Genomic DNA, 25,390 nt, shown 5'->3' with positions numbered 1-25,390 from the left:
AGCTGGGTGGGTGGGGGAGGAAGGGGAAAGAGGAAGGAAGACCAGGAAGGGTGGTGGTGGGTGAGCGGGTGGGTGGGAAGGGTGGTGGAAGGGGTTTGCTTTTGAATGGGTGGGAAAGTGACAGGAAGGCTAGAGACTTGGAGCCAAGCCAGCCCTTTATTTGGGCTGCTCTCCTGGTCTGTCTCCCTGCGGGAAGGGGCTAGAGTGATCCACAGGGACAGAGAAGGAAGCAGATGAGCCTTCAGGAAGGCAGGGACATCCCTGAGGACTTGGGATTTACTTTGTAGCAACTGTGTTCAGTCTCGGCTCCTGAATTTTACCACCAGCTTCCTGTTTCCATCTTAAGGGCCCAGGCCAAGCTCTTGCTGCATACATACTCCAGAAATCCCAGTGTGTTTATAATTTCTAGCTTTTCAAAGTCATTCACACACATGGTGAACACATCAAATAGATTGAAAGGCTTTTCAATTAGTCCTATGCTCTATCCCTCCATTTCCCCATCCTATTTCCTTTATTCCTTGAGCCATATGATATATGCCGCCCTGTTTCTCTCATGGCATGGCATGCAGGATCTTAGATCCCCTTACTTCCTGGACTAAGCATCGAACCCATGCCCCCTGCAGTGGAAGTGCAGGGTCCTAACCACTGGACCGCCAGGGAAGTCTCTACCTCTGTGTTTCTAAATCAATGGTTCTCAAACATTATTTTCCCTCAGAATCATCTGCCCAGCTTATTAAAACAAATTTCTGGGCTTTGCCTCCACGGTTTCAGATTCAGAAGGTTTGGAGTGGGAATGGGGCTTAAGAATCTGCATTTCTAATAAGTTCTCCAGTGGTGTATGATGCTGTGGTCTTAAGTTTACACATTCTAAGTGTAGCACTATTTCTTGATGGATCAATGTCAGTCAATAGCTATCAGTCTTCTACTATGTAAACTGCGGAGCCTCTGAATTTGTGAAATTTCCTTGATGCTAGCCTGAACTCCAGCTTTCTGCTACCCAGTTCCCCGCCTCTGAAATGTCTGAGTGAGTCCTTGTAACGTCCTCTTTAGTGTTTAATGTGCCTTGTGTGTAACCATTCTGTTACTACCTCTTGGTCAGTGCTCTACAGTTTCAGGTTCACATTTATTTAATTCTTAGAATTGTCATCTTTCCCATTTTATAGATTGAAAAGTAGAGTCCCAGAGTGGTTAATAACTTGGCTATGGTGATGTGTCAGATTCTTCATCATCATACTAGATCTTCAGACTTGATCCCTTTCTGTTTCTCCAGTTATTATTAACCTTTTTTTTTTTTTTAAACCTGGAGCCCAAAGGCACCAAATCCTTTCCCGATTGATGAGTTTTCCTAGTTTTCATCCATTTACTAAAGGCAGAAGGATATGGGATGCTTTAGTGAGAAACTAGGAAGAGCATAAAGCTCTTCTGCAAAGGTTGTGTATTCCTCATACACTCTTCCCTCCACACCCCCCACCTAGTATCCATCTGACCGGCAGCATCGTTAATGAACCAGATGAAACTCAGGAGCTGCTCTGATGCTTGTAGAAGCATTGTACAAGTAAGAGGTGGCTTCCCGGGAACCCACCAGGTAGAAACACCAAAAACACTGGCAGGGACTTCCCTGGCAGTCCAGTGCTTAAGACTTTGCCTTCCAACGCAGGGGGTGTGTGTTCGATCTCTGGTCAGGGAGGTAAAAATCCCCTTGCCTTGCAGCCAAGAAACCAAAACATAAAACAGAACCAATATTGTAACAAATTCAATAAAGACTTTAAAAATGGCCCACATTAGAAAAAAAAAAAAATCTTAAAAAGCAAATAACCCTGGAAACCACATATGATTTAGAGGATAAAAGGCACCTCCATGACTGTGATGCAAAGGGCCCCTGAAATGTCATCAGGTTGCTGCTATGAAGCAAACGGCAGCTTATTCTCTCCTAGGCCAGTGCTGATGAATCAAAAGGGGAAGGGCACAATCTGACTCAGATGGAAAGTATTTATGGAACAGAACATAAAACACTTAACAGACCCACAGTGTGCTGTCTTCAGCTCTCAGAATATGTTCCAGCCAGGATGTATTCAGAGGTCTCTTGGAATATTTCAAAGTAGTTCTCAGGGGTGGGTGGGAAGGGAATTCTTAAAGGTTCATCTTTTCCCATCATTTGAGTTTTGCTGATGTTTGTTTTTAAATTCATTTGGCAGTCACCCTATTTATAAGTGTGTTGACTGAGTGGCAAAGGCCGGGAAGGCCAGGAGGGGAGGGGACAGGACACACTCTGAACACAGGCAGAAAGAGGGCAGGTAGGGAGGGGTGACGGGTGAGCCCTGCTCTCAAAGGGAGGGGAAAGAGGAAACGACCATTTATGGGGCTGCTCCTCTGTATGAGGCGCAGGCTTAGAAGGTTTGCATGTTTGCTCTACACCATCAGCCCTCTTTCCCTCTGTTGTGTTGTTATAAGCCTGCCTGGCCATTCCAGGTGGCTTATTTTGGAACTTTAGAGAAGAGCAAAGTGAGGTGATGGCACCTCTCGCAATTTGCAAAGGTTATGGAGAAAAGACCAACGAGACCTGTAGCATAGTGCCAAGCAGGTGGCAGACCTGATTGCTGGTTCTCTCTCGTCTATGGGTGGTCAAAGCTGTTAGTGAGGGTCCCTCTCCTGAGGAGTGGAAATAGACACTTCCTGTCACCTCTGACCAAGTTTCTCAGCCTTCTTACTTTATTTTTTTATTTTTATTTTTTCATTTTATTGGAGTATAGTTGATTTACAATGTGGTGTTAGTTCAGGGGTACAGCAAAGTGATTGTTATATATACATTCATTTGTTTCCACTTCTTTATATTATTTTTATTAATTATAACCCTCTAAAGAGCTTCTTAGATAGTTTTGTCCTTAAGACACCATCTCTGTTTTGTTTTGATGTCTCTTCTGCCATGAATTTTAATATCATAAATTTGTTTATATATTGTGGTCCTTCATAAACCATCGTAATTATCTAAAATTTTCTCATACCCCAAGGACCAATTTTTGCCCCCTTAGGGGCAGTAATGTCCCCACTGAAAATGCATGAGGAGAGGATCCCTATTCTTATGTTTTGAAAATATTTTATATCTGGAGTTTAAAATATCAGTGTGCTGTTATTAGTTGAAAACTTGCAGATTCCTTCTCTGTCCATTGACACAACATAAGGTAGGAAGGAAGGGAGGGAGAAAATGTTGATGGAACCCCTAACACCTTCCAAGCATTTTCACCTCCATTGTCTCAATTCTTCTCCTGAGTCTGGAAGGTGAGTGTTTTTATTTCATGCTACATAAATTTTCCTAAGGTCATGGAACTAAAGGGGCATGCTTCTGCCTCTTTGATTTCACAACTCAAGTTGTTTCCATTCAGTTACCTCTCTGGTGACCCAGGTTCTTGGGGGTAATTATGGCCACACAGCCTGTGGTCAGAGCCAAACCTTGATGTGATCAGAGCCTGGCCCTGCCAGGCTGTGTTGTCACATGTGAAATTGTCCCTGCTAAGGGGATGTAACCCTGAAATTGCTTTAAAACATATTGCTCAAAATGGGAACAGAAACACTGAATGCTCACCTGCAACCCCACAACCTTGGCAAATCCAGTGTTTCCAACTTTTTCAGTTTCCTTCCTCTTTCACCAATGGTAGACATGACTTTTCCCAAGTGGAAATTAGAGTATTTCTCATGTGTTAAAAGTTTTGGAGGGGCTTCTCTACTTTTCATAATAATGCTTTAATCCCTTGGATGGTTATATCATAATTTATTAAAGCATTTCCCTACTTTGAGCATTTAGGTTTCTTATGATTGTTTGTTATTATAAATAATGTTGTAAGGGACATCTTCATGTCCTTAGCCTTTTTGCTTCCTTTGAGTTATTTCTTCAGGATAAATCCCTGGTAGTCAGATTATACAAAGTATATGATCATTTCTAAGGCTCTTGAAAAATATTCCCAAGTTGTCCTTCAGAGGGGTTGTATTTTTGTCTTACAGTTACTGAAACTACACATTAATATTTTAAAGCTTTTGCTATTTTGGTAGGAAAAAAAAGTATTTCATGGCTGCTAGCAGCTGTTTCTTTGCTAGCTTGTATATTATTCTAGAAGCCAAGGTTGTCCTTTGGGGCTGTTGTTAGCTTCACTTCATATAAAAACGATGATCCTTCTGGTTTCTCCTAGGTCTTCCTCCTCCAAGAGGTCTCAGTCTCCTACCAAAGAGTCAGACCACTCTAAATTTGACCTGGCAACCCATATTCCCAAGCTCAGAAGATGACTTTTATGTTGAAGTCGAGAGGAGATCTGTGCAAATGAATAGTGATCAGCAGAATATTAAAGTGCCAGGCAACTTGACTTCAGTGCTGCTTAACAACTTGCACCCCAGGGAGCAGTACATAGTCCGAGCCAGAGTCAACACCAAGGCCCAGGGGGAATGGAGCGAAGATCTCATCGCTTGGACCCTTAGCGACAGTAAGTAACTTATGCTGCCCCAGCCTTGCCTGAATGATGCTTGGTGGCCGCCACTTAGATTTAGCTCCCATCACTTCAAGTCTGCTTCTTAGAAACCATGACAGGTAGTTAGTTGTAAGTGGAGGCCAATGAGTGCCCTCCCCCCAACACCTCAAATTATTTTAGTGACCTGCAGTATCTATGAATGCTCCATATGTTTGGACTGACAATAATTCAGGCAGGACTGTCCTACGATTTACCTTTCCTTTTTTTAAAAAAAGTTTGTTTATTTTCGGCTCTACTGGGTCTTTGTGGCTGTGCGTAGGCTTTGTCTAGTTTCACTGAGCAGGGGCTACCCTCTAGTTGCAGTGTGTGGGCTTCTTATTGTGAAGGCTTCTCTTGTTGGAGAGCAGGCTCTCTCAGGGCTTGCCGGCTTCAGTAGTTGTGGCATATGGACAGTAGTTGTGGCACACAGGCCTAGTTGCTCCACGGCATGTGGGATCTTCCCAGAGCAGGGATTGAACCTGTGTCCCCTGCATTGGCATGAGGATTCTTAACCTCTGGACCACTAGGGATCCCTACCTTTCCTTTCAATGGAGTTATTTATTAAGCAGATGGTGATTCATTACAGAGAGATCTCTCCTAATCTTAAAAGCCAAGGAACTTTGCTTGAAAATCTGCAAAACAGATAATCCTTAGCATTACAGTATATATTTGAGAGTAATGAAACAACTTTTCTCTCAAACTGTTCTTCAGGCTCTTCTCAATTTCAGAGTGTCCATTAAAAATTAGTTGGAACTTCTAGGGTTCCTTTGTAGTCTTGAAAGCTTTTTCATCAGGAACCAGAGAGTTCTATTTGATTTGCTGCCATAGAACTGTCTGTGCACTTCAGAGTCCTTGCAAAGACCAGATGTTTCTGGTCACACCAACTATCACTAACACTAGGATCCTGTGGTCTCTTGTCAACTGCCAGAGTAGAGTCTGAGTTCTCTTCTGCAGCTGAGTCTCCACTTCCCCAGTAACAGGTGTACAAACTGGCTCTGGGTTTCTCCAACCAATCCCTTCTTGTATCAATAACGTGGAAGTCTCAACCATTTTGTCAGTGTTTAGGCATGTCTTCTTCATCTTTAAAAAAATCCTATGACAATTAGAAGTTATAGGCCAGTACAGAGAATAATACAAAAAAATCTACATTTCTACAACCCAGAATTAACAACCGTTAACATCTTGCCATCTTTGCTTTCAGCCTTTTTTGTGAAAGTAATTCCACGATACAGATATATCAAAATCCTCTTTGATCATCATCCCTACTCTAATTCTCTCCCTGTCTCCCCAGAGACAACCAAAATTCTGTTTGTTAAATCAAGATTATGTTTGATATATATCTTTCCATTCAATGTCGTATAATTTTAATACATTAAGTATACCTGTAAGTGTGTAGATGCATGCATACGCTTCATCTTGCTTTTTGTACGTGTCTACTAAGTGCTTAACATATTTTCTAACAAGTGCTTAACAAGGATAGTTCCTATGGGCTGGTGGCTAATTGCAAACTAATAGGAATCCTTATTTCTTCTAGTTGAATCTATTTCTTAAAAGCTGTGTAACCGTGGCCAAGTCACTTAATGTCTCCAGGCCTCAATACTAACAGTAAGATTGTTATGTGGAGTCAATGAGTTACAATATGAAAAGGCCTATATAAATGTCAGCTGTCATAATTTTTGTTTTCCTCAGCATCAAGAACAGTAAAATATCAGTTTGTGGAGTAACAGAATTTCTGAGGTCTTAATTCAGTGGAAGGATGGCAAATATGTGATTTGTATGTGTTGCCAGTTTCCCATATGTGGCCATGTTGTCAAGTCTGTGTTGAATCCACCACAAACTGGAGTTACCATCAGAAATAACACTTAGTAGCCATTCATGGTTTATGGGCCGACATTCACTCTCTCTCAAAAGCATAATAGTCAAAGAGATGGTAATGCATCTTAAGGAAAATATGTTTTTGTTTTTTAAATTTCTAGTTGTTCCTCCTCAACCAGAAAACATCAAGATTTCCAACATCACAGACTCTTCGGCTGTGATCTCTTGGACGATCCTGGATGGCTATTCTATTTCTGCTATTATCATCCGTTACAAGGTTCAGGGCAAGAATGAAGACCAGCACATTGACGTGAAGATCAAGAATGCCACCATCACCCAGTATCAACTCAAGGGCCTTGAGCCCCAAACAGCTTACCAGGTGGACATCTTTGCAGAGAACAATATAGGCTCAAGCAATCCAACCTCTTCTCATGAACTGATGACTCTTTCTGAATCTCAAGGTTGGTAGAGTAGTCAGGTATTTACATATTATTATTTCTGGGGAGTATCAGAAAAGTCCCACTGTTTTAAGATATTTACTCCATATTCACATCTTGTGATACAATAGCCTTGTCCTTAATAGGGATCACCATCTCTAAAGAGGTCCTTAAGCTGAAAATGCCCCTTGGAGGGATACCCTGTTGATCCATTTCTATTATTAAGCCTTAAATGAACTCAGCCCATTAGCACGCCCCATCTAGCAGTTGAGGGTCTGAGGAATCTGAATGTGATTCTGTGGAAAAAGAAGACTAAGGATCCAGCTTATTGGAGGAAGGCCTATGCAGTGCTTCAGTGGGAGGCTCCAGGAACCGCACTCCATTCTTTCTCAAAATGAACTCTTCTTTTAACTTGGGTGACACTATGCTATTCTGAGTTTTCTTTTACTTTTTAGATCCAGGTTATGATGGCTCTGTGTCCATCACTAACCCCTACCTCAGAGAGAATAAGCTCTTTGAGACGGAGATCCTTCAGTGCCAAGCACAAGAGGACCAGTGTCTGTGATTTTTTAAATTGAAATACAGTTGATGTGCAATATTATGTCAGTTTTGAGGGCACTATGTAGGGATTTGACATTTGCATATATTATGAATGATCACCACAGTAAGGCTAGTAATTCTCTGTCTCCAAAGTTATTATTGGCTATATTCTATATGCTGTATATTATATCCCTGTGGTTTCTTTATTTCATAACTGGACGGCTGTACCTCTTAATCCTCGCCAGTGTTTGTGGCTGGTAAAACCTGTTGAATGTAATTAGTGAACAAGGACATCACAGGTGGGAAGGGTTGCAGCTTCTGGGAGACTTCCCTTTGAGATTAGTCTGAAATTGCATTTCCTCTCCCTCTGCACTGTACAGCTTGTTCAAGGGAATGTAGCTAGAGGGACTTTAGAGGGAAATGGTGATTTTTTGCAAATTTATAATTCAGACCAGCCTATTTTTACAGAAAGTATCATAGCACTAAAAACTTCTTGGTTCTTTTGAGGGCTACCTAGGGCTTAAGAAATTAAATCCAATAAGCTCTGTTTTCAGTGCTGATTTTTTAGAATATGTTTGAAATATCCAAGGAATGTTGAGTCTGTAAATTACAGAGAATCATAGTTTTCAGATGACACTCTTAATAGATGCATCATTTCTATAATTACTTGTGTTTTCATAAAACACATACAGGCCCTAAATCCAAGCTATAAATAAAATACAAAGAGAAAAATTTAAAAACAAGATGTAACAAAACTAAAAATCCTCACCATCCCATTTCAGACATCTCTTTATGTACACATGCATGGAAATAGAAGGAAAGATAGCTAATAAAAAGAATAATTGTTAGATGAGATCATGCTCTACATGCTGCTTTTTATAAAAATACATTGAATTTAATTGTATTTTAATTTAGGCAAGGAAAAGAAGTGGAAGAGTTAAACCGTAGTCTTTAATAGTCCATTTTGACCTAAGCCCTAAATTCATAGTTTTTCTGTTTTTTCTCTTCTTTGCGTCCTTCTTTGCTTCTCCCATTGGTATTCTCAGGTTATTTTCAGCTCTTTAAAACCAGAAAAACCCAAATCAAAGTATCTTACAGATTCTGTGCTCTTAGCATCATAGAGCTTGCAAGCTTTTCTAGGTGGGGAAATTGTTCAGGGAGGTTTAGTCACTTTCCCAAAGTGATAGATGTATTTAGTCATTCTCACTATTATGAGATAATATTCATCTGCTTGGGCCTGTACTTGGAAATGAAAGTTGAATGAAGGGCAACAATTAGTGATTAACATCAGTTCAGTTCAGTCACTCAGTCATGTCCAACTCTTTGTGACCCCGGGGACTGTAGCAGGCCAGGCTTCCCTGTCCATAACCAACTCCTGGAACTTGGTCAAACTCACATCCATCGAGTCAGTGATGCCATCCAGCCATCTCATCCTCTGTCGTCCCCTTCTCCTCCTGCCTTCAATCTTTCCCAGCATCGGGGTATCTTCAAATCTGGTGGCCAAAGTATTGGAGTTTCAGCTTCAGCATCAGTCCTTCCAATGAACATTCAGGACTGGTTTCCTTTAGGATTGACTAGTTGGATCTCCTTGCAGTTCAAGGGACTCTCAAGAGTCTTCTCCAACACCACAGTTCAAAAGCATCAATTCTTTGGCGCTTAGCAGCTTTTGGTGATTAGCATGTTGACTTGTAAAAAGCCCTTTTGCACACTCCTTTGAACTTGTTAACAGCCCTGTGAGTCAGACTTGTCTGCAGTGAGTTCCAGAAAAGCACTAGGTCACCTAGCCATCAGGTGGCAGGACTCAGGCTGCCATGATGTTCCCATTACACCGTGACTTCTCCTGCAGATGGCCGCGGCCTATCTCTCCATCTAGACTAACCTGCTGCTTCTCCTGTGTTCTGCTCAGCACCAGCAGACCTCGGAGGCAGGAAGATGCTGCTTATCGCCATCCTCGGCTCAGCGGGAATGACCTGCCTGACGGTGCTGTTGGCCTTTCTGATCATGCTGCAGCTGAAGAGGGCAAACGTCCAAAGGAGAATGGCTCAAGCCTTCCAAAACGTGGTAGTGTCTCATCTTCCAAGCAGTATTTTAAAGATGTGGGTCAGAAAACTTGCTTGTAAAGGAAGTTATTTCCCTTAGGCAAGTTTCATCTTTTCTTTGTCTTCCATTATGAAATGGGAGATAACTAGCATGACTATATAAGTTCTTGTCCAATTCAGAACAATTCTGAGAGTGAAAAGGTGACTCTTAATAATTATGCAGAAAATTAAGCCTGAAGCAGGACTACGGCCCCATCAAAAAGAGAATAGAGTCATCCTAGTGATAAGTCACCAGTGAGAGTAATCTTGCAATATAAAGAACTGACCATTATTGTAATGAAGGGCATGAGGGGAACCATACCTCAGAGTGATAAGTCATGAATATTGATACTAGATTAGTTTTCTTCACTTTTTTTTATTTCCAGTTTCCATTTTGTACTTTTAATAGTATCCCCCATATATATATATATATATATATATATATATGAATTATATCTACGTGTGTATCTCCATCCTTGTGTACCCTTCAGTCTGCAGTCAGGGTTCATGGTACTTGGCACTACTTTTTTCTTTCATCTAGGAATTTTGACCAGTTGCAAAGGTTTACAAAATCATACTTTACTGACAGGCACCGCATTTGAATCCTTGAACATTTCTCTGTGCTTTCGAGCTCTGTAAAATTAATCTGTACCCAACTTTACTGATTCTATATATGAAGCACTGAATACAGTTACATATTCCAAATGAGGTAAATCTTCCTGATACGGGTCCCTGAGATGCCCTTGGGCTGTCACTAGAGAGGAAGGTCCAGCAGGAGGGTAGACAGTGCTGGAGCTCATCATGGTACTGATGCTTCGTCCTGATACTGCCAGCAGCCACCGAAACTCAGGAGAAAAGGAGATACTGTCTTGGGCTCGAGAGACTCTGAGCTTTAAGCCAAGTGGGAGAGAGTGAGTGAGAGGCAAGGAGACCAAGATGAAGCGAGGAAAAAAGCTCTCACAGAGGCATGTCCTGTGACTTCTCCAGATAGATCTCGGAGTTCTTTTCCAAACCAGAACTGAATAGCTGCTCATTCCACAGCAGGGTAGAGACTCAAGTGTGAATAACTCAAGTAACTCAAGTGTGTGTCGTGACATACATGCTATTATCCTCCCCTCCCTCATCCCTGCAGACATAACTAATCGATTGTGGCATGCTTTCCCACTGAGGCCTATGATCATGCCCATGCAGCTCTACTGGCTGCCACTTCATCCAAGTGGGCCTATTAGACGAACCCTGTTGCCATCTTCATTCGAGAACTGGGTATACTGTTTCTTTTTTTCACCTAGTGTGGGCACAAACCAGAACGTATTATGTACCTTAAAAATTATGAAAAATCCTGACACAAAACCATTATTTTTGTAGAGGGAAGAACCAGCTGTGCAGTTCAACTCAGGAACTCTTGCCCTGAACAGGAAGGCCAAAAACAACCCAGATCCTACCATTTATCCAGTGCTTGACTGGAATGACATCAAATTTCAAGATGTGATTGGGGAGGGTAATTTTGGCCAGGTTCTTAAGGCTCGCATCAAGAAGGATGGGTTACGGATGGACGCTGCCATCAAGAGAATGAAAGGTCAGTGCATGCCCCGATCAAGTCAGCATTTTACTAGGGTGGGGGGACAGCTTGACTTCCTGTTGAATCTTTCCTCTAAGGTCTCATATTCTTTTAAACAAAAAATTGGCATGATGTTAGATGGAGCTGTTCTATGCAGCTGAAGGTGATATTTCCTTTGAGGGTCAGGATGTAAACTTGAAGGCATGAGCTGTTTAGACGCCACTGTCTGGATTCACTGGGATGTGAGAACACAGACTCTCTGTCCCACCCTGCTGACTTTCAGGAAGCATTACTGTTTCTCTTAATGCAGTGGTTCTCAACATTGATCACGCATCCAAATCACCCGGGAGACTTGTTAAAAAACAGACTCTTCAGCTCCACCCTATGGTTTCTGATTAAGCAGATCTGGCCCAGGACCAGAGGGCTTGCAGTTCTAACTAGTTCCCATGGGATGCTGAGTCTCAGAATTTGGAGACCACACTTGGCAAATCACTATCTTCATGGATTATCTACATCAGCATTCCTGGAAATAGTTAGAAATGCATCTACTTGAGTTTTTCCTCCTCGTGGTTCTAATCTATTCAAATTTCTGGGGTGATGCAGGGAAAAATTGGGGTCCCCAAATTTGCTCAGCAGCTCTTCTGTACACTCAAGCTTAGAAACCATTGATTTATGGTCACAAAATGAGATCTTTTCCAGTTGTGTTCAAGACTGCTTAGGGCCCACTCATTGAATAAGATCTTCTGAGAAAGCAGATTGACGTGTTCCCTGGCAACTCTAGCTGTCTTCTGTTGCGTGTGAAATGGCAGTTTACGGATGACTTGACTGGGAAGCTGCACTGTTGTTTTTACACACACAGGCTTGGCAAGTGATATATTAGAGCCAGCACTGTAATTGTCACTTGTGTTGGGCAGCTCCACAATAAGGACTTGCTAAGGTTGCTGATGGGTTTTCCTTCTTCTTGACTGCAACATTAAGCCTAGCATGACAATTAACCCTAAATCTTATTAAGTCATCACTGCTTTCTGCATTGCTAGAAAACACATGTCAGGAAATGAACAAAATAAACACAGTATTATTTATGCTTACAGACAATGTTTCAACACACACACACAGACGCACACCCAAACAAACCCTGCTAGAATTCCTTTTCCTTTTCGAACTTTAGTCACAGGAGTTTTAGGAAGCAGTAAAAATGGTGAGAGGAGAGAGGGTATAGAACTTTGTAGCATCAGTTTTTATGCTGATTGGGATCTGACCTGAGCTGATTGTCCATCTCATGTCCATGTAAAGAGGTAGAATAACTTAACAGCATACCAGGGCAGAAAAGTTTTGCAGGAAAAGTCATGCATGCAAAGAGGGCACTTACTGGTGTGAAGCAACAACCTATTACAAGGAGCTTTGCTTCTAAAATGTTCCCGAGGCATTGACCCTTGGGCTCCGGTGGTATAAACAGGGTACTAGACTTAGAATTGTTACCTGCCAGCCTCATGGGTCCCCTTAGCCCATATGAAACCTTCCCATAATTTCCAAGCATGGTCAGGCATGCACATGGCTATCAGCTCTCCATCACTCTTTCCCCCAATGTTATTGCTTCAAAAAGCAATCATAGCATCCTGTCACCAACTCAAGGCTGACCAACCAGTTGCACATCAGCCAAAGAGTTTTCTCTTCAGCCTGCTTGGTGGTTCTGCCTCTGATCAAAGTGCTTATGGAGAGACGGAATGACAGGAACAGAAAGAAATGCAACTGTTTCCTGACTACGAAGCAACTTCTATAAAGGTGTCATTGAGATTTGAGTTTTTCCAGCAAGTCTGGCTTATGTGGGCTTCCCTGGTGACTCAGTTGGTAAAGAATCCATCTGAAATGCAGGAGACTAGGTTTGATCCCTTCATCAGCAAGATCCCCTCGAGAAGGAAATGGCAACCCACTCCAGTATTCTTGCCTGGAAAATCCCATGGACAGAGAAGCCTGGTGGGTTATAGTCCATGGGGTCACAAAGAGTTGAACACAACTGAGCACAGTATTCTATTCTGGTTTATGTAAAAAGCAAAGTAAAATTATTATAATAAAGTAAGGTGTATTCACTACTGGCAATGTTTCACTAAAATTTTGGTGTTATTCCTTGGTGTGTTTTGTCTCTGGAGAGCCAGGGTCTGAGAATGGACGCAGCTCCATCTCAACCAGACCATTCTCGGGACACTTGAGGGCTTCAGCAGTGGTTCCCAAACAGAGGTGATTTGGTTTCCAGGGGGGACACTTGGTGATCTGGGTACATTTTCGGTTGGGCTACTGGTAACTAGTGGGTCAGGTCAGGGGGGCAGCTAAACGTCGTCCTTGCCACAGGACAGCCCCCAACAAGAAGAAGCATTGGCCCAAAATGTGGATAGCCCAGCCCCTGAGTTAGAGTCGTCTCTTTGATTTCTCTAACGTTTTCCAGACCCAGTGATGGCTGAGTGTACCTGAAGGTGATGGGGATCAGGGGGTACAGTTGTTTCTGATGAGGCATCACAGAAAGGGGTCACAACTCTTGACTTTCTTCCCAGAATATGCTTCCAAAGATGACCACAGGGACTTCGCTGGGGAACTGGAGGTTCTTTGTAAACTAGGACACCATCCAAACATCATCAATCTCTTGGGAGCATGTGAACATCGTGGTAAGATGCTCTTTTCCTGTTTCTCCTGCCAGATTTGTTTTTAAAAAAGAAAGAAAATCAGGCACATTCCATATTGAAGTTAGGAAAGATAAATCATCTAAGATTGTTACCTACTTTTTAAGTTGCAATTTCAGTCTGAATGTCTGGCCCCATGAATAGACTATGCTGAGATGTGGCACGTTTTTGAAGGGCGGTCCCAAGGGTGAGTCTTTTGGCTTCTGATGCAGTTCAATTAGTAATGCCCAAAGATACCCAAAGCTCCTACATGCTCCCATCTTTGCTAATCCAGAGGTTTTCTCAGTCACTATTCGGTGGATGGAGGCTGCACTGAGCACCAGGAAAAGTGAAGTACGTTGCTTCTTCTTAGTTGACTTTTCATTTTCCCTCCAAACCCAAGTAACCAATACTCCAAATGTTAAATCTGTGAATGCCAATAGTCTACTGTAATGTGAAAGGACTGATGATACTTAGGTTAAAAGAATAATAATAAGCCTATATCTAATAGTACTTTGTTTTTATCCAAAACAATGCCCTGTACAATTACATGGAAGCTTTACAACTATCCTATGTCACACATACTCTTAAGTTCAAATCATATTATTAATTCAAATGTTTATTGAGTATTTCCTATTGTAATGTGTGGAATTAGCTGTGAATGAGTAGGTAATAAGAAATCTATGGGTTTACCTCTGCATGCTACCTGGGTTTGCAGTTCTAAATCCATGCTTACTCTTAATTTCTCATGGAAAAATTTACTCCAAGGAAAAAGCTCCACATGGTAATTATTTGCAAACTTTACAACCTCTTGTTGACTTTGCAGGACAAATACCAACAATGGAAAAGAGACTACTTCCTTTTCCTCAATTTATTAAACTAAAAATACTGGTACTTCAAACAATATATCATTCTTTGATCCAATAAGGGTGTAATTCTGAAAGTCAGATAATGTCTCTTAGGTTAAATAATGAAGTAATGACACTTATTTTTGAGCTATTTCCTGAGAACAGTAATCAGCATGGGACAGCAGTAAGTGAATGTTTAAAAAAAAAAAACTTATAGTGACAGAAGATTTTTTGCTCTATTGTCACATAATTGGTTGACTCTTAAAATTGTATAGTTCAGTAAACTGAGAAAATACATTCATACCAGGATTGAGGTATATCTTTCCTTATAAGTACAACAGGATTCAGTGCTAGAAGCTTTTTTTTTTTTTTTTAAGAATTTCACTTTCTTAGAATATCTTTGAAGTTTACATTCATTTTACATAAAAAGTACATACCAAATAATTCACTTTTAAAAAATAGTAAAACAGAGCACTATACTTTCATTGGCTTCAAAGATGAATAATTGTTATCAAAGCAGATTCAGTTCAGTTCAGTCGCTCAGTTGTGTCTGACTCTTTGCAACCCCATGAATTGCAGCACATCAGGCCTCCCTGTCCATCACCAGCTCCCGGAGTTTACTCAAGATTACATTTCATTAAAAAAAGAAAAGGGAGAAAACAATTTGGAATAAAACTAACAATGAACCATACTTTGCTGTAGGAAATATTTTATTTTTTTCCTAAAAGGTTGACATTTCTGGTTTCTGTAAGCAAAATTGCAATCCCTAACACTAGACTTTGCTGACCAGTGATGCACTCAACAATCTAATTGACTTAGTCTGGATTTTAGGAAGGAGCAGAAGTCAGGAGAGGAAGCTACCTGGTGTGGGTCCTTCTGCTTTGGGTATTTAATCATTTTTTTGTTTTAAAAAATAACCTCAGGAGAAGCTGGATTCATACTGGAATAACATGTCTGGCTTATATTAGGTTCTCAGTCAGTATTGAATGAAAAATAAAAGGTGATGTGGACTAGCTATCCTAAGTCATCTGGAAGCAGATGTTTTGATTTCATTCTACTTGTGTTACCCAGTAGGTGAAGCATTCAGGAAGCCTGCTGTTTGGGAGGAGTGGAGAGGGGAACCCTAAGTGCAGGCATGGCCCCCTTTTACAGGAATGATGTCACTTGTTTTCCTTCTGTCCCCAGCATTACCCATATCAGTACCACTAGATGTGTTATTTTAAGATAAAATGGAATTTTATAAGCAGTCCTCGAGGACCAAAGCACATCTCAGAAATATCACCAGGGTTTAGGGCTACTGATAAAGTGATGCTTCCTCCCTTGCCCCACAGGTTACCTGTACCTGGCCATTGAGTATGCCCCCCATGGCAACCTCCTGGACTTCCTACGAAAGAGCCGAGTGCTAGAGACGGACCCCGCGTTTGCCATCGCCAACAGCACCGCCTCCACACTCTCCTCCCAGCAGCTTCTCCATTTCGCAGCAGATGTGGCCCGGGGTATGGACTACCTGAGCCAAAAACAGGTTTGTTCTGGAAACCTTGCTTTGAGCATCTTTCTTCCAAAATTCTCCCTGATATCAGAGTTTAGATTTCTTTTTCCCAAGTTCACCTCTCTTCCTTAATTCCTTCTCAAACTCTCCCTAATTTTATTGTTTGTTAATATTCTATCTCTTTATATAGAAGTTCATGCTCCATGCTAACGGTATGTTTATCTAGTGAATCTCATCATATGTATTTGGTGAGATGCCTTCACTCGTCTTAGCTTCACATAACTCCACATAACACCATAGCAGAGACCTTTCATGGTAATTGGAATATTGCATAACCTGGTGCTTCTTCCTGAAATGCTCCTCCAAAGACCTGTGGGTCATTCAGCAGAATCCACTCAGCATTTAGAAGAGGAACTAGAAGGGAACTGGATTCTGGTAGCTTTTTAAAAACACTTTTTCATACTATCCTCTAGATTTCCCAAAGCTCCTGCTCTTTGTGCAAACAAAATGAAGTGAAAAACCAAATATGATGCTGAAAATACATGACTTGTTTTTTTTTTTTTTTAAATTTCAGTTTATTCACAGGGACCTAGCTGCCAGGAACATTTTAGTTGGTGAAAACTACGTAGCCAAGATAGCCGATTTTGGATTATCCCGAGGTCAAGAAGTGTATGTGAAAAAGACGATGGTAAGTTCAAATGTTGATAAGAGCCTTTCGGGGGCACCCCTCCCTCTCCTGAGGTTGCTTCTCTTAGAATTCCATCCTTCTGTGCTGACGGAGGCCTCTGACCATTTCTTCCATTTAGTAAGTCCTCAGCCCAGCAAATGTCCTTTCTCAGTTTTGATTCCTAAAATGTCTGGTGTGGTTTAGTTGCTAAGTTGTGTCTGACTCTTTGCGACCCCAGGGACTGTAGCCTGCCAGGCTCCTCCTCACATAACTGTGCCATGGGATTCTCCAGGCACAAATACTGGAGTGGGTTGCCATTTCCTTCTCCAGGGGATCTTCCCAACCCAGGAATCGAAGCCGGGTCTCCTGCATTGCAGGTAGATTCTTTACCTACTGAGCTATGAGGGAAGCCCCTAAAATGTCTGGAGGGTCTGCATTTACCAGTGAAGAAGGCTCTGTAACATATGGTGAAGTCGTTGAACATGCAAGCCTCGTGCTGAAAGGGCTGGGGTCCATATCCAGCACAGATCCCCAAGTCGGGTCTCGCTCAGAATCTTCTGGGGAGCTCCCACAGTTGCCTTTTACACAGCAAACATAGAAGGGGGGGAAAGACGTTTAACCTACTTTGTAAAACATTAAGGAAGTGAATCAACGAGATTTCCTAAGTCACAAGGATGCTCTAGAAAGAAACTCATAAGTTGTAAATGCTTGTATGAGAGTTCCCTCTTTTCTGAATGTTCTCTGCTCATTTGTCAGTTCAGTCGCTCAGTCGTGTCTGACTCTTTGCAACCCCATGGATGGCAGCACACTAGGCCTCTCTGTCCATCACCAACTCCCAGAGCTTACTCAAACTCATGTCCATAGAGTCGGTGATGCCATCCAACCATCTCACCCTCTGTCATCCCCTTCTCCTCCTGCCCTCAATCTTTCCCAGCACCGGGGTCTTTTCAAGTGAGTCAGTTCTTCACAGCAAATGGCCAAAGTGTTGGAGTTTCAGCTTCAGCATCAGTCTTTCCAATGAATATTCAGGACTGATTCCTTTAGGATGGACTGGTTGGATCTCCTTGTAGCCCAAGGGACTCTCAAGAGTCTTCTCCAACACCACTGTTCAAAAGCATCAATTCTTCAGCGCTGAGCTTTCTTTATAGTCCAACTCTCACATGCATACATGACTACTGGAAAAACCATAGCTTGCTCATTCGTCAAGTCCCCATCAAGTCCACTTTCACCTAATGATACCTAGCCTCCCAAGTAGCCAAATTTTACCTTCAAATAAAAGATCCCAGGGGAGCCTCACAGTGTTAGCAGAGAGAAGCTGGACTTGTTCTGCTCTTGTTGTCCACCTGGAATCATAAAGCCCTGGAAATGCCACATTCCTGGACATTAGTGTTGGGCTTTCAACATGCCACCACCCTCTGCTTTCCCTACAGTTGGGCAGTGTGGGGTGTTGGGGCTGACACACCCTATATTCTTTGCACGTGTTGGGTAGGTCTCTCTGATGGCATGGCTCTCCCAGCATTACTTGGGCTCAGCTTTCTTGGGATGACTCCAGTTCTTGTAACATATAGAGAGAGTCCTTTTACTTTTATAGATATCAAATTGCTTCCTAGCAAGGCTCAGGCTTCTGCATTTATCCTCAAGCTCAGGTTTCCTTTCTTTTCAATATATTTATTTCAATTACTGACAAGATAACACAGAAACAATACTCAAGAATGCTTTCAAGAAGAAATGATCCACAACTCACAACCTTGACACAATTTATTTTATTTTTAGTCTTTTCCTTCCACAAGCATACAATCTTTCCCATAGTTATGATCACAGTGAACTTAATCGTTTTGGAGCTTTCCATTCCCTTTTTTGATGAGGGTTAGAAGTGGGCCTCCTTTGGTTCTCAGAGACTACCATGCCCCTGGTCCTTGATACTTTTTGGCATCAGCACCTCAGGAAATCTCCAGTGACTCCCTGAAGGTTGGTTGCCAGACAACACTTTTTTTCCCTTAACTTTTCAGATTTGCCCCACTCAAAGCAGACCTTTCTCTGGGAAGTGGCTGGGCTGGTCTTACAGAAGCAGGACCCACCACTCGCCCGTCTGCTCCAGCTCTCCCCAATCCTCCTGGGCCACATGAAACCCTCTTATTTCCACTACAGAATCTCTCTCCTTCCTTCACTCTGGCACTTTGGGGATGGGATGCTGTGATAAGGCGGTGCCACATGTATGTTAAGTCGCTTTAGTCGTGTCTAACTCTTTGTGACCCTATGGATTGTGGCCTGCCAGGCTCCTCTGTCCATGGGGTTTTCCAGGCAAGAGTATTGGAATGCGCTGCCATTTCCTACTCCAGAAATATCCAGGGGATATTCCTAACCCAGGGATTGAACCCGTGTCTCTTATGGCTCCTGTGTTGGCAGGTGGGTTTGTTACTACTAGTTCCACCTGGGAAGCCCTGTGAGGATGAGAAGAAGAGGTTAACACAGTTTAGCCCCATAATCTACCCATTTAATTTGGTTACTTGCCTCAGTACCCCAAGACGAAGGTTGGTTTGCTTGACATTTCATAAAGGACAGGGATTTCTGTATCTTATGGAGTTAGGGGAAATGCATAGAGGGGTGGAGCACTGGTTAGGGTTCTAGTATATCCCCCGTGGAAGGGCAAAGCGTTCAGTAGCAGCATGGCGTCTGGGGAGGGAAAGGACATGGTGAAGGTAGGGGAAGAAAAGAGAAGGGATTGGAGAGAAGCAAGCTCCCAGCAAGAAGGGTGCAATGTAGCAAGTTACCAACAGAGGGCAGAATGGCTACTTTCTCTGGCCTATTATGGAAGTCAGAGATTGTCAATTCCTATTGCATCTAGATTGTCTGGGAAACTTTTAAAAAGACAGTTGCTAAGCCCTACCACTTAGATATTTTGATTCAGTTATTGTGGAGAGGGCATCCTGCATTAATTTTTTACTTCCAGGGAGATTCTAGTACTGGAAGTGTTGCAGAATAATGTACTTAAGTGATTTGGGGTTTTACTACCATTGATTAATCTATTGATTCCCTCAGCATGGATTTATTTATTACTACAATGTTTCACTCTTGTGCTGGGCTTGGGGATAATATTAAGACACGGTGTTCTCCCTCAAAGAGCTCAGAGACACATAACAAACAATTGTAACCATGGGTAAGGCTGAGAAGGAGGAAAGTGCAGGTCCTTCCGGAGCTCAGAGGAAGCACAGTGAAGCTTTCCAGTAAATGTGACATAGATACTGGAGATTCGAGAATGAAATGGAGGACCTGGAGGATGCGGTATATATATAAGAACCAAGAGGCAGAAGAAAGCATGGGACTTAGGGGAATTAAGAAAGTCAATATGAAAAAAAAAGTCAATATGGCTAGAGGATGATGCAAAAAAGAGTTTTGGATGCCAGCTTTTGGGTATTTGGCTAAGGACTGGGCATGCTGTAACAAGAGCGATATTACAGAATTTTTAGGACAGGAACCACATGTTTGGATTTGCCATTTAGAGTGACTGTGATGCAAAGAATAGGTCATTAGGGAGCGGAACCAGAGGCGGGGAGATGAGCAGAGAGGTGGCTGTCAGCAGGCAGGTGGAGATGGCGGTGGCCTGAACCAAGGACAGCAGCAGGGACAGACAGATGTGGACAGATCAAAGCAGGTCACGTAAAGAATGGAATAGTGTGCATGGAAATGAATAATTAGGAAATACGGGGTCAGAGGTCAGCAAGGGGGAGTAAATGAGACAACAAACAGGAAATGCAGACAACTTTTCCCATCCCCTAGTGTGGAGGAGAAGAGAGAGGAACAGGTGGGAGACGGAGGCGAGGACACAGAAGGGAGCAGATGCTGAAGAGAACACAGCATGTAGACGTGAGGGACTTCCCTGGCCTGCGCTGGTAGAGGTCATCACCTCCTCGCTGACGCACGTGCACTCTCTGCCCTTTGGTCTGAAACGCTCTTTCCTCCCCCCACCCACCTGGTGGTACCTACACATCTTCTAGAACTGAACTCGTGTGTCCCCTCCCCTGGAAACCCTTCCAGCCTCTCCTCCAGGCATTTGGTCTCCCACCACCTCAGCCTTTCCCACGTCATAGCCTACTCCTCGGTTCCTGTGCCTGTCTCTTTTTTCAAACCTCTGAGCACCTCTGACAGCCACAAAGTGAATAACTGCATGACCACTGAAAGGTCACACACATCATTATTTTTCTTTACATGAATCTGTGGTAGTGACCCCCTGAGGTAAGTGGGGCTTACATAATTCACAGGGCTTCGAACTTAAAAGCAGACTTGTGGGTGGCACATGCAAAAATATCCCCCGACTCTGCCATGCCTTCTGTCTGGGGACCTCCCTGAGAATTGGGGTGAGCCCCCCCCCCCCCAGCTTCAGGTCACCAGCGAGGCTTGGGAAGGGGCCCCTGTTGAGACTAAGCAGCCTCTTAATATTGTATTCTCCAGGGAAGGCTCCCCGTGCGCTGGATGGCGATCGAGTCACTAAATTACAGTGTGTATACAACCAACAGCGACGTGTGAGTAAGCCTCTCACTGCTGAGGGATTTTTTTTTTTTTTTTGGGACCCAGAAAAATATCCATTTGACAACGGTTTTGAAGAGGAGCAGGAATATTGCATCCCTCTGCAGAATAAAACTAATCACTAACTAAGCCCAGGAAATAAATTAACAGACTAAACAAAGCCACAGAGGAAATGGTTTCCCCTGATGGCAGGCTTTGGGTTTATTTCTGCACGTGGGGGAGTGACTTCAAGCGGTGAATTCTTTATTTCCAGAGGAGTCAGGGGCATCCTGGCCTTCCAGTGACTCCACTGACCAGACTGACCTCGGCACAAGGACCGAGATCCGAGGAGGTGGCCCAGAGTAGCTGCTGGGGGTCGGAGGTGGCAGGGACAGAAGGCAGTCACACATGCTAAGTACTTGAGTCGTGTCCGCCTCTGTGCAACCTGATGGACTGTAGCCCGCCAGGCTGCTCTGTCCATGGGCTTCTCCAGGCAAGAGTACTGGAGTGGGTTGCCATGCCCTGCTCCAGGGGATCTTCCCGACCCAGGGATCAAACTCACAACTTTTATGTCTCCTGCACTGGCAGGCAGGTTCTTTACCACTAGGGCCACCTGGGAAGCCCCACAGAAGGCAGTCAGTGGGGCCCATCTCCACTTGCAGCCTGCCTGACAAGTCTCAGGCTGGTAGCAGGGGAGGAGGGTTTGGGATTGAGACCTGAGCCCTCTTGCCCACATTCCCTATTTTCAGGAGGAAGAACAGGCCCAGAGGGTTGAGTTGACTTATTCGGGGGGTGGGGGGAGAGTTGCTATGCCTGGGGATGGGGAGAGGTCGGGCGAAGACTGTGTTCTCGCTGTGTGCCTTTATGTTATCTCATGTCATCTCTGCATAACTTTGAGGCAGAAATGGGTGTCCTCACTTTTGGAAGAATACAGTCAGAGGTCTCAGGAGTTCTAGTCACTTGTCCCATGTCACATGAGTACCCAGTGGCAGAGATGAGATCTGATGCAAATCTGTCTGGCCTAGAACCCCCTGCTTTCTATAGTATCAGCCTGCATTCTCTGCCTAAAGCAAGTGGGGGCTCTGCCCGTGTTAACAGTGTTCCCCTGTTACAATCCTGCCATTGGCTGAAGGGGAGATAAACGCACGCTGTGTGCAAGACCCAATCCTAGGAAAAAGACATGGAACTTTCCCTCCTCTGACCTCGAGTCAGTGGCCCCAGCTTTGGGGGCAGAAAGTTGACTGGCCAGTGCGTGTGCCGATTACTGTTTTCTCTTTCATCCCTTCTGCAGGTGGTCCTATGGCGTGTTACTATGGGAGATTGTTAGCTTAGGTGAGTATTCTTGTCCACCCACCAGGGGAAGCTCTGCGCAAAGGGAGCGGGCCCCTCCCGTGCTCCTTCACCATCTACTTTCATGGGTAACATTCGCATTTGGTACCAACGGATGCCACTTGGGAAAAGAACCTTACAGGTTTCCTGCCTGAGTGTGTTTATCCCCGTGGCTCTCTTTATGAAAGCCCAGTGTCTAATGTCACATTTAACACTGATGACCTGGTGGCCGAGAACTTCATTCTAAGTTGTCTCCAAGTGTGCACAGATGTCATAAAGCTGTTATAAGTTTTCTTCTGCAGCTTTAAGAGTATACTGTGCTGCTATGAAAAGTCACATTTTCAAAGGCCATTTATTTTTAAATTTTATTAAAGTATAGTTGATTTAAAGTTAGTTATAGCTAATTTCTGCTGAACAGAGGTGGTGACTCAGTTTTATATATGTGTGTGTATAATTTTCCATGTTTGTTTCCATTATGGTTTGTCACAAGATATTAAATATAGTTCCCAGTGCTATACAGTAGTGCTATAAGCAGAACCTTGTTTATCCACCCTATATGTAATAGTTTGTTTCTGCTAATTCTGAATTTCCATTTCTCTCCCCGACCACTTTTCCCCCCCTGGCAAGCACAAGTCTGCTCTCTATGAGTCTGCTTCTGTTTTGTAGATAAGTTCATTTGTCATATTTTAGATTGCACATAAGTAATGTGGCAATTGTCTTTCTCTTTTTTACTTACTTCACTTAGTATGATAATCTCTAAGTCCATCCATAGTGTCACAAATGGCATTATCTCATTCTTTTTGATGGCTGAGTAATATTCCTGTGTGTGTGCGTGTGTGTATACCACATCTTCTTTTACCCATTCATGGACATTTAGATTGTTTCTATGACTTGGCTATTGTAAATAGTGCTGCTATGAACAAAGAGATGCATGTATCTTTTTGAATTATGCTTTTGCCTGGATATATGTCAAAAGCCATTTAATACCATGTGAAAATGTACATGCCAAAAAGCATAAAAATTTCACATATGCCATAATTCCAGTTTGATAAATATCACACATGAAAAAAAAAAAAACTGGAAAGACTACACAGGATTTTTTCAAAGTAGTTTTTTCATTATTTTTTGTACTTTCCACAATACACATATATTGCTTTTATAGTTAACATTGGGACAGCAACTATGCTAGATAAAATAGGAATTGCATTATGTAAATACAGATTTCCAACTGGAAAAAAGATCCATGTCATTGGTACACTGGTGCTGTGTCAAGAGACATGCTGTGTGGAGACGGACTTGGGGACGAGCAAGGCGCCGTGATGAAGCGGCAGCCACACGGGAGCGCAGTCTGGAGCCAAGTCCAGCTGTGGCGTGCGGGGGTTCGCCCCAGAGGACGACGACTCTGGGTGTTTATCGTCACTTGACTCACCCCCCTCTTTCTCCCAGTCGCTTGGCTGTAGAGCCCCAGGGCAGGAGACAGTGCCTTCTGCTTCCGAGGGGGGCTCAGGGCGCACCGTTTCCTATCTTCCAGGCGGCACCCCTTACTGTGGGATGACGTGTGCAGAGCTCTACGAGAAGCTGCCCCAGGGCTACAGGCTGGAGAAGCCGCTAAACTGTGACGACGAGGTGTAAGTCGGGCCTGCCCCAGGGCCATTCTACCCTAACCTCCCCTCTGTATGTTTCCTGAACTGACTGTAATGAAGCAGCTACCTGATACATACAAAGATGTATGTATGTGCACACACACAAATCCCAACCAGTCAGAAACGAGAGTCTGTGTGATGTGTCTAGGGGAGCATTTCCCTCAGGAAACTCAAACAAGATTTTTGAGTTCAAGATTTCAGAACCTTGAAACTAAGATGTTAGGCAATGGGCAGGAAATAATGAGTTTTCCAGGCATAGAAATTCAGGAGGAATTTAAGGTGGTGATTCTTGGCTGAATCTTCAGGTTGAAATGAGAAAGGACAACAAATACAGAAAACATTTGTATGAATAATTTATGAATTAAATTAATTATAATTTATGAATATACACATTAATTCATGAAATCATCCATGAATAAATGTATGAAACCTTGAGACTAACTTTGAGGGTAGAGATTTCAGAGCAGTTACACTAAAGAAGATAAGCTTTTCTTTATAAAATCTTGCTTCTACAAGGCTTATTTTCCAGGAATAAATATTCTTATTCCTGGAAAGAATGATTCTCTAGTAATGTTGCCATTCCCAGAACCAGCTGATGTTGTTGCTGCCTAAATGACATAATATGAAGAGTGCGAGGCTCCAGGCTGAACAAGGAATTTATTGCCCAAACCGAGCCACTTCTAAGAGTGAATGAGGGTGCTATTATGCTCTGGTACGAGAAATATAAACCTAGACCATCCTGGGAAAAACCTGAATGTACTTGAGCCATCACTGGACCAAGTCCCTGAATCCCACCTTTCAGGAGTGATGTTTTTCACTCATGAAACTCTTCTAAAATCTCTACCACCAGTCTGTGCACTGTGGTTCCCAGTGAGGAACCACCCTGTTAAGCATGTGAAATCTGGAGCCCCGCTCTCAGACACGATGACTGTAAATCTGGAGTGTGTCCCAGGAATCCACGTTTTAACAATACAGGTAGTTCTGGCCACACTGGAGAAAGACCTTAGACTAGCACTTCGTAAACTGTGTTTGTGGAATGTGTGAGACGTAAATAAATAACAAAAGGGGAAAGAGTTCTGTGATCAGTTATGTTTGGGAAGCTTCTATGTTAAACCTGGTTTAAAAGGGTGTTGGTTTTTAATGGAATGACTTCAAGATTTCACGAAGTCAGTCACTAAGAGGGAGGCGTGATAGGTAGCAGTTTGCAAATTTATTTGCACACAGAGCCAGTTTTTAGAATTGAAACACTGACATTTTGAGAGATGTAATATTCTGAGGGAAAACCTACCCTAGACACACAACTCAGTTCTTTCCAGATGATCAGGATAGCTGAGACCAA

At 43.0% G+C, this 25,390-nt stretch overlaps 1 protein-coding gene across 3 annotated transcripts in view; it reads left to right on the top strand.

Moving 5' to 3' along the window:
- The window catches only part of TEK (TEK receptor tyrosine kinase), a 104,886-nt gene that overhangs the window by 76,954 nt on the left and 2,542 nt on the right, over positions 1-25,390 (top strand). For 2 of the 3 annotated variants that reach the window (XM_061132263.1, XM_061132265.1), the window contains exons 12-21: positions 4,182-4,469; positions 6,470-6,769; positions 9,192-9,346; positions 10,729-10,939; positions 13,468-13,578; positions 15,752-15,942; positions 16,484-16,597; positions 21,026-21,096; positions 22,371-22,411; positions 23,940-24,036. In XM_061132263.1, coding sequence (XP_060988246.1) covers positions 4,182-4,469; positions 6,470-6,769; positions 9,192-9,346; positions 10,729-10,939; positions 13,468-13,578; positions 15,752-15,942; positions 16,484-16,597; positions 21,026-21,096; positions 22,371-22,411; positions 23,940-24,036 — 1,579 coding nt within the window. The remainder of the gene's footprint in view (positions 1-4,181; positions 4,470-6,469; positions 6,770-9,191; positions 9,347-10,728; positions 10,940-13,467; positions 13,579-15,751; positions 15,943-16,483; positions 16,598-21,025; positions 21,097-22,370; positions 22,412-23,939; positions 24,037-25,390) is intronic. The other variant, XM_061132264.1, reaches the window with a different exon arrangement.

The sequence above is a fragment of the Dama dama genome, chromosome 29 (genome assembly GCF_033118175.1).
Source record: "Dama dama isolate Ldn47 chromosome 29, ASM3311817v1, whole genome shotgun sequence".
Lineage (NCBI taxonomy): Eukaryota > Metazoa > Chordata > Mammalia > Artiodactyla > Cervidae > Dama > Dama dama.
Note: the sequence above shows the minus strand (reverse complement) of the source record. Positions and strands in the feature narration are given on the sequence as shown.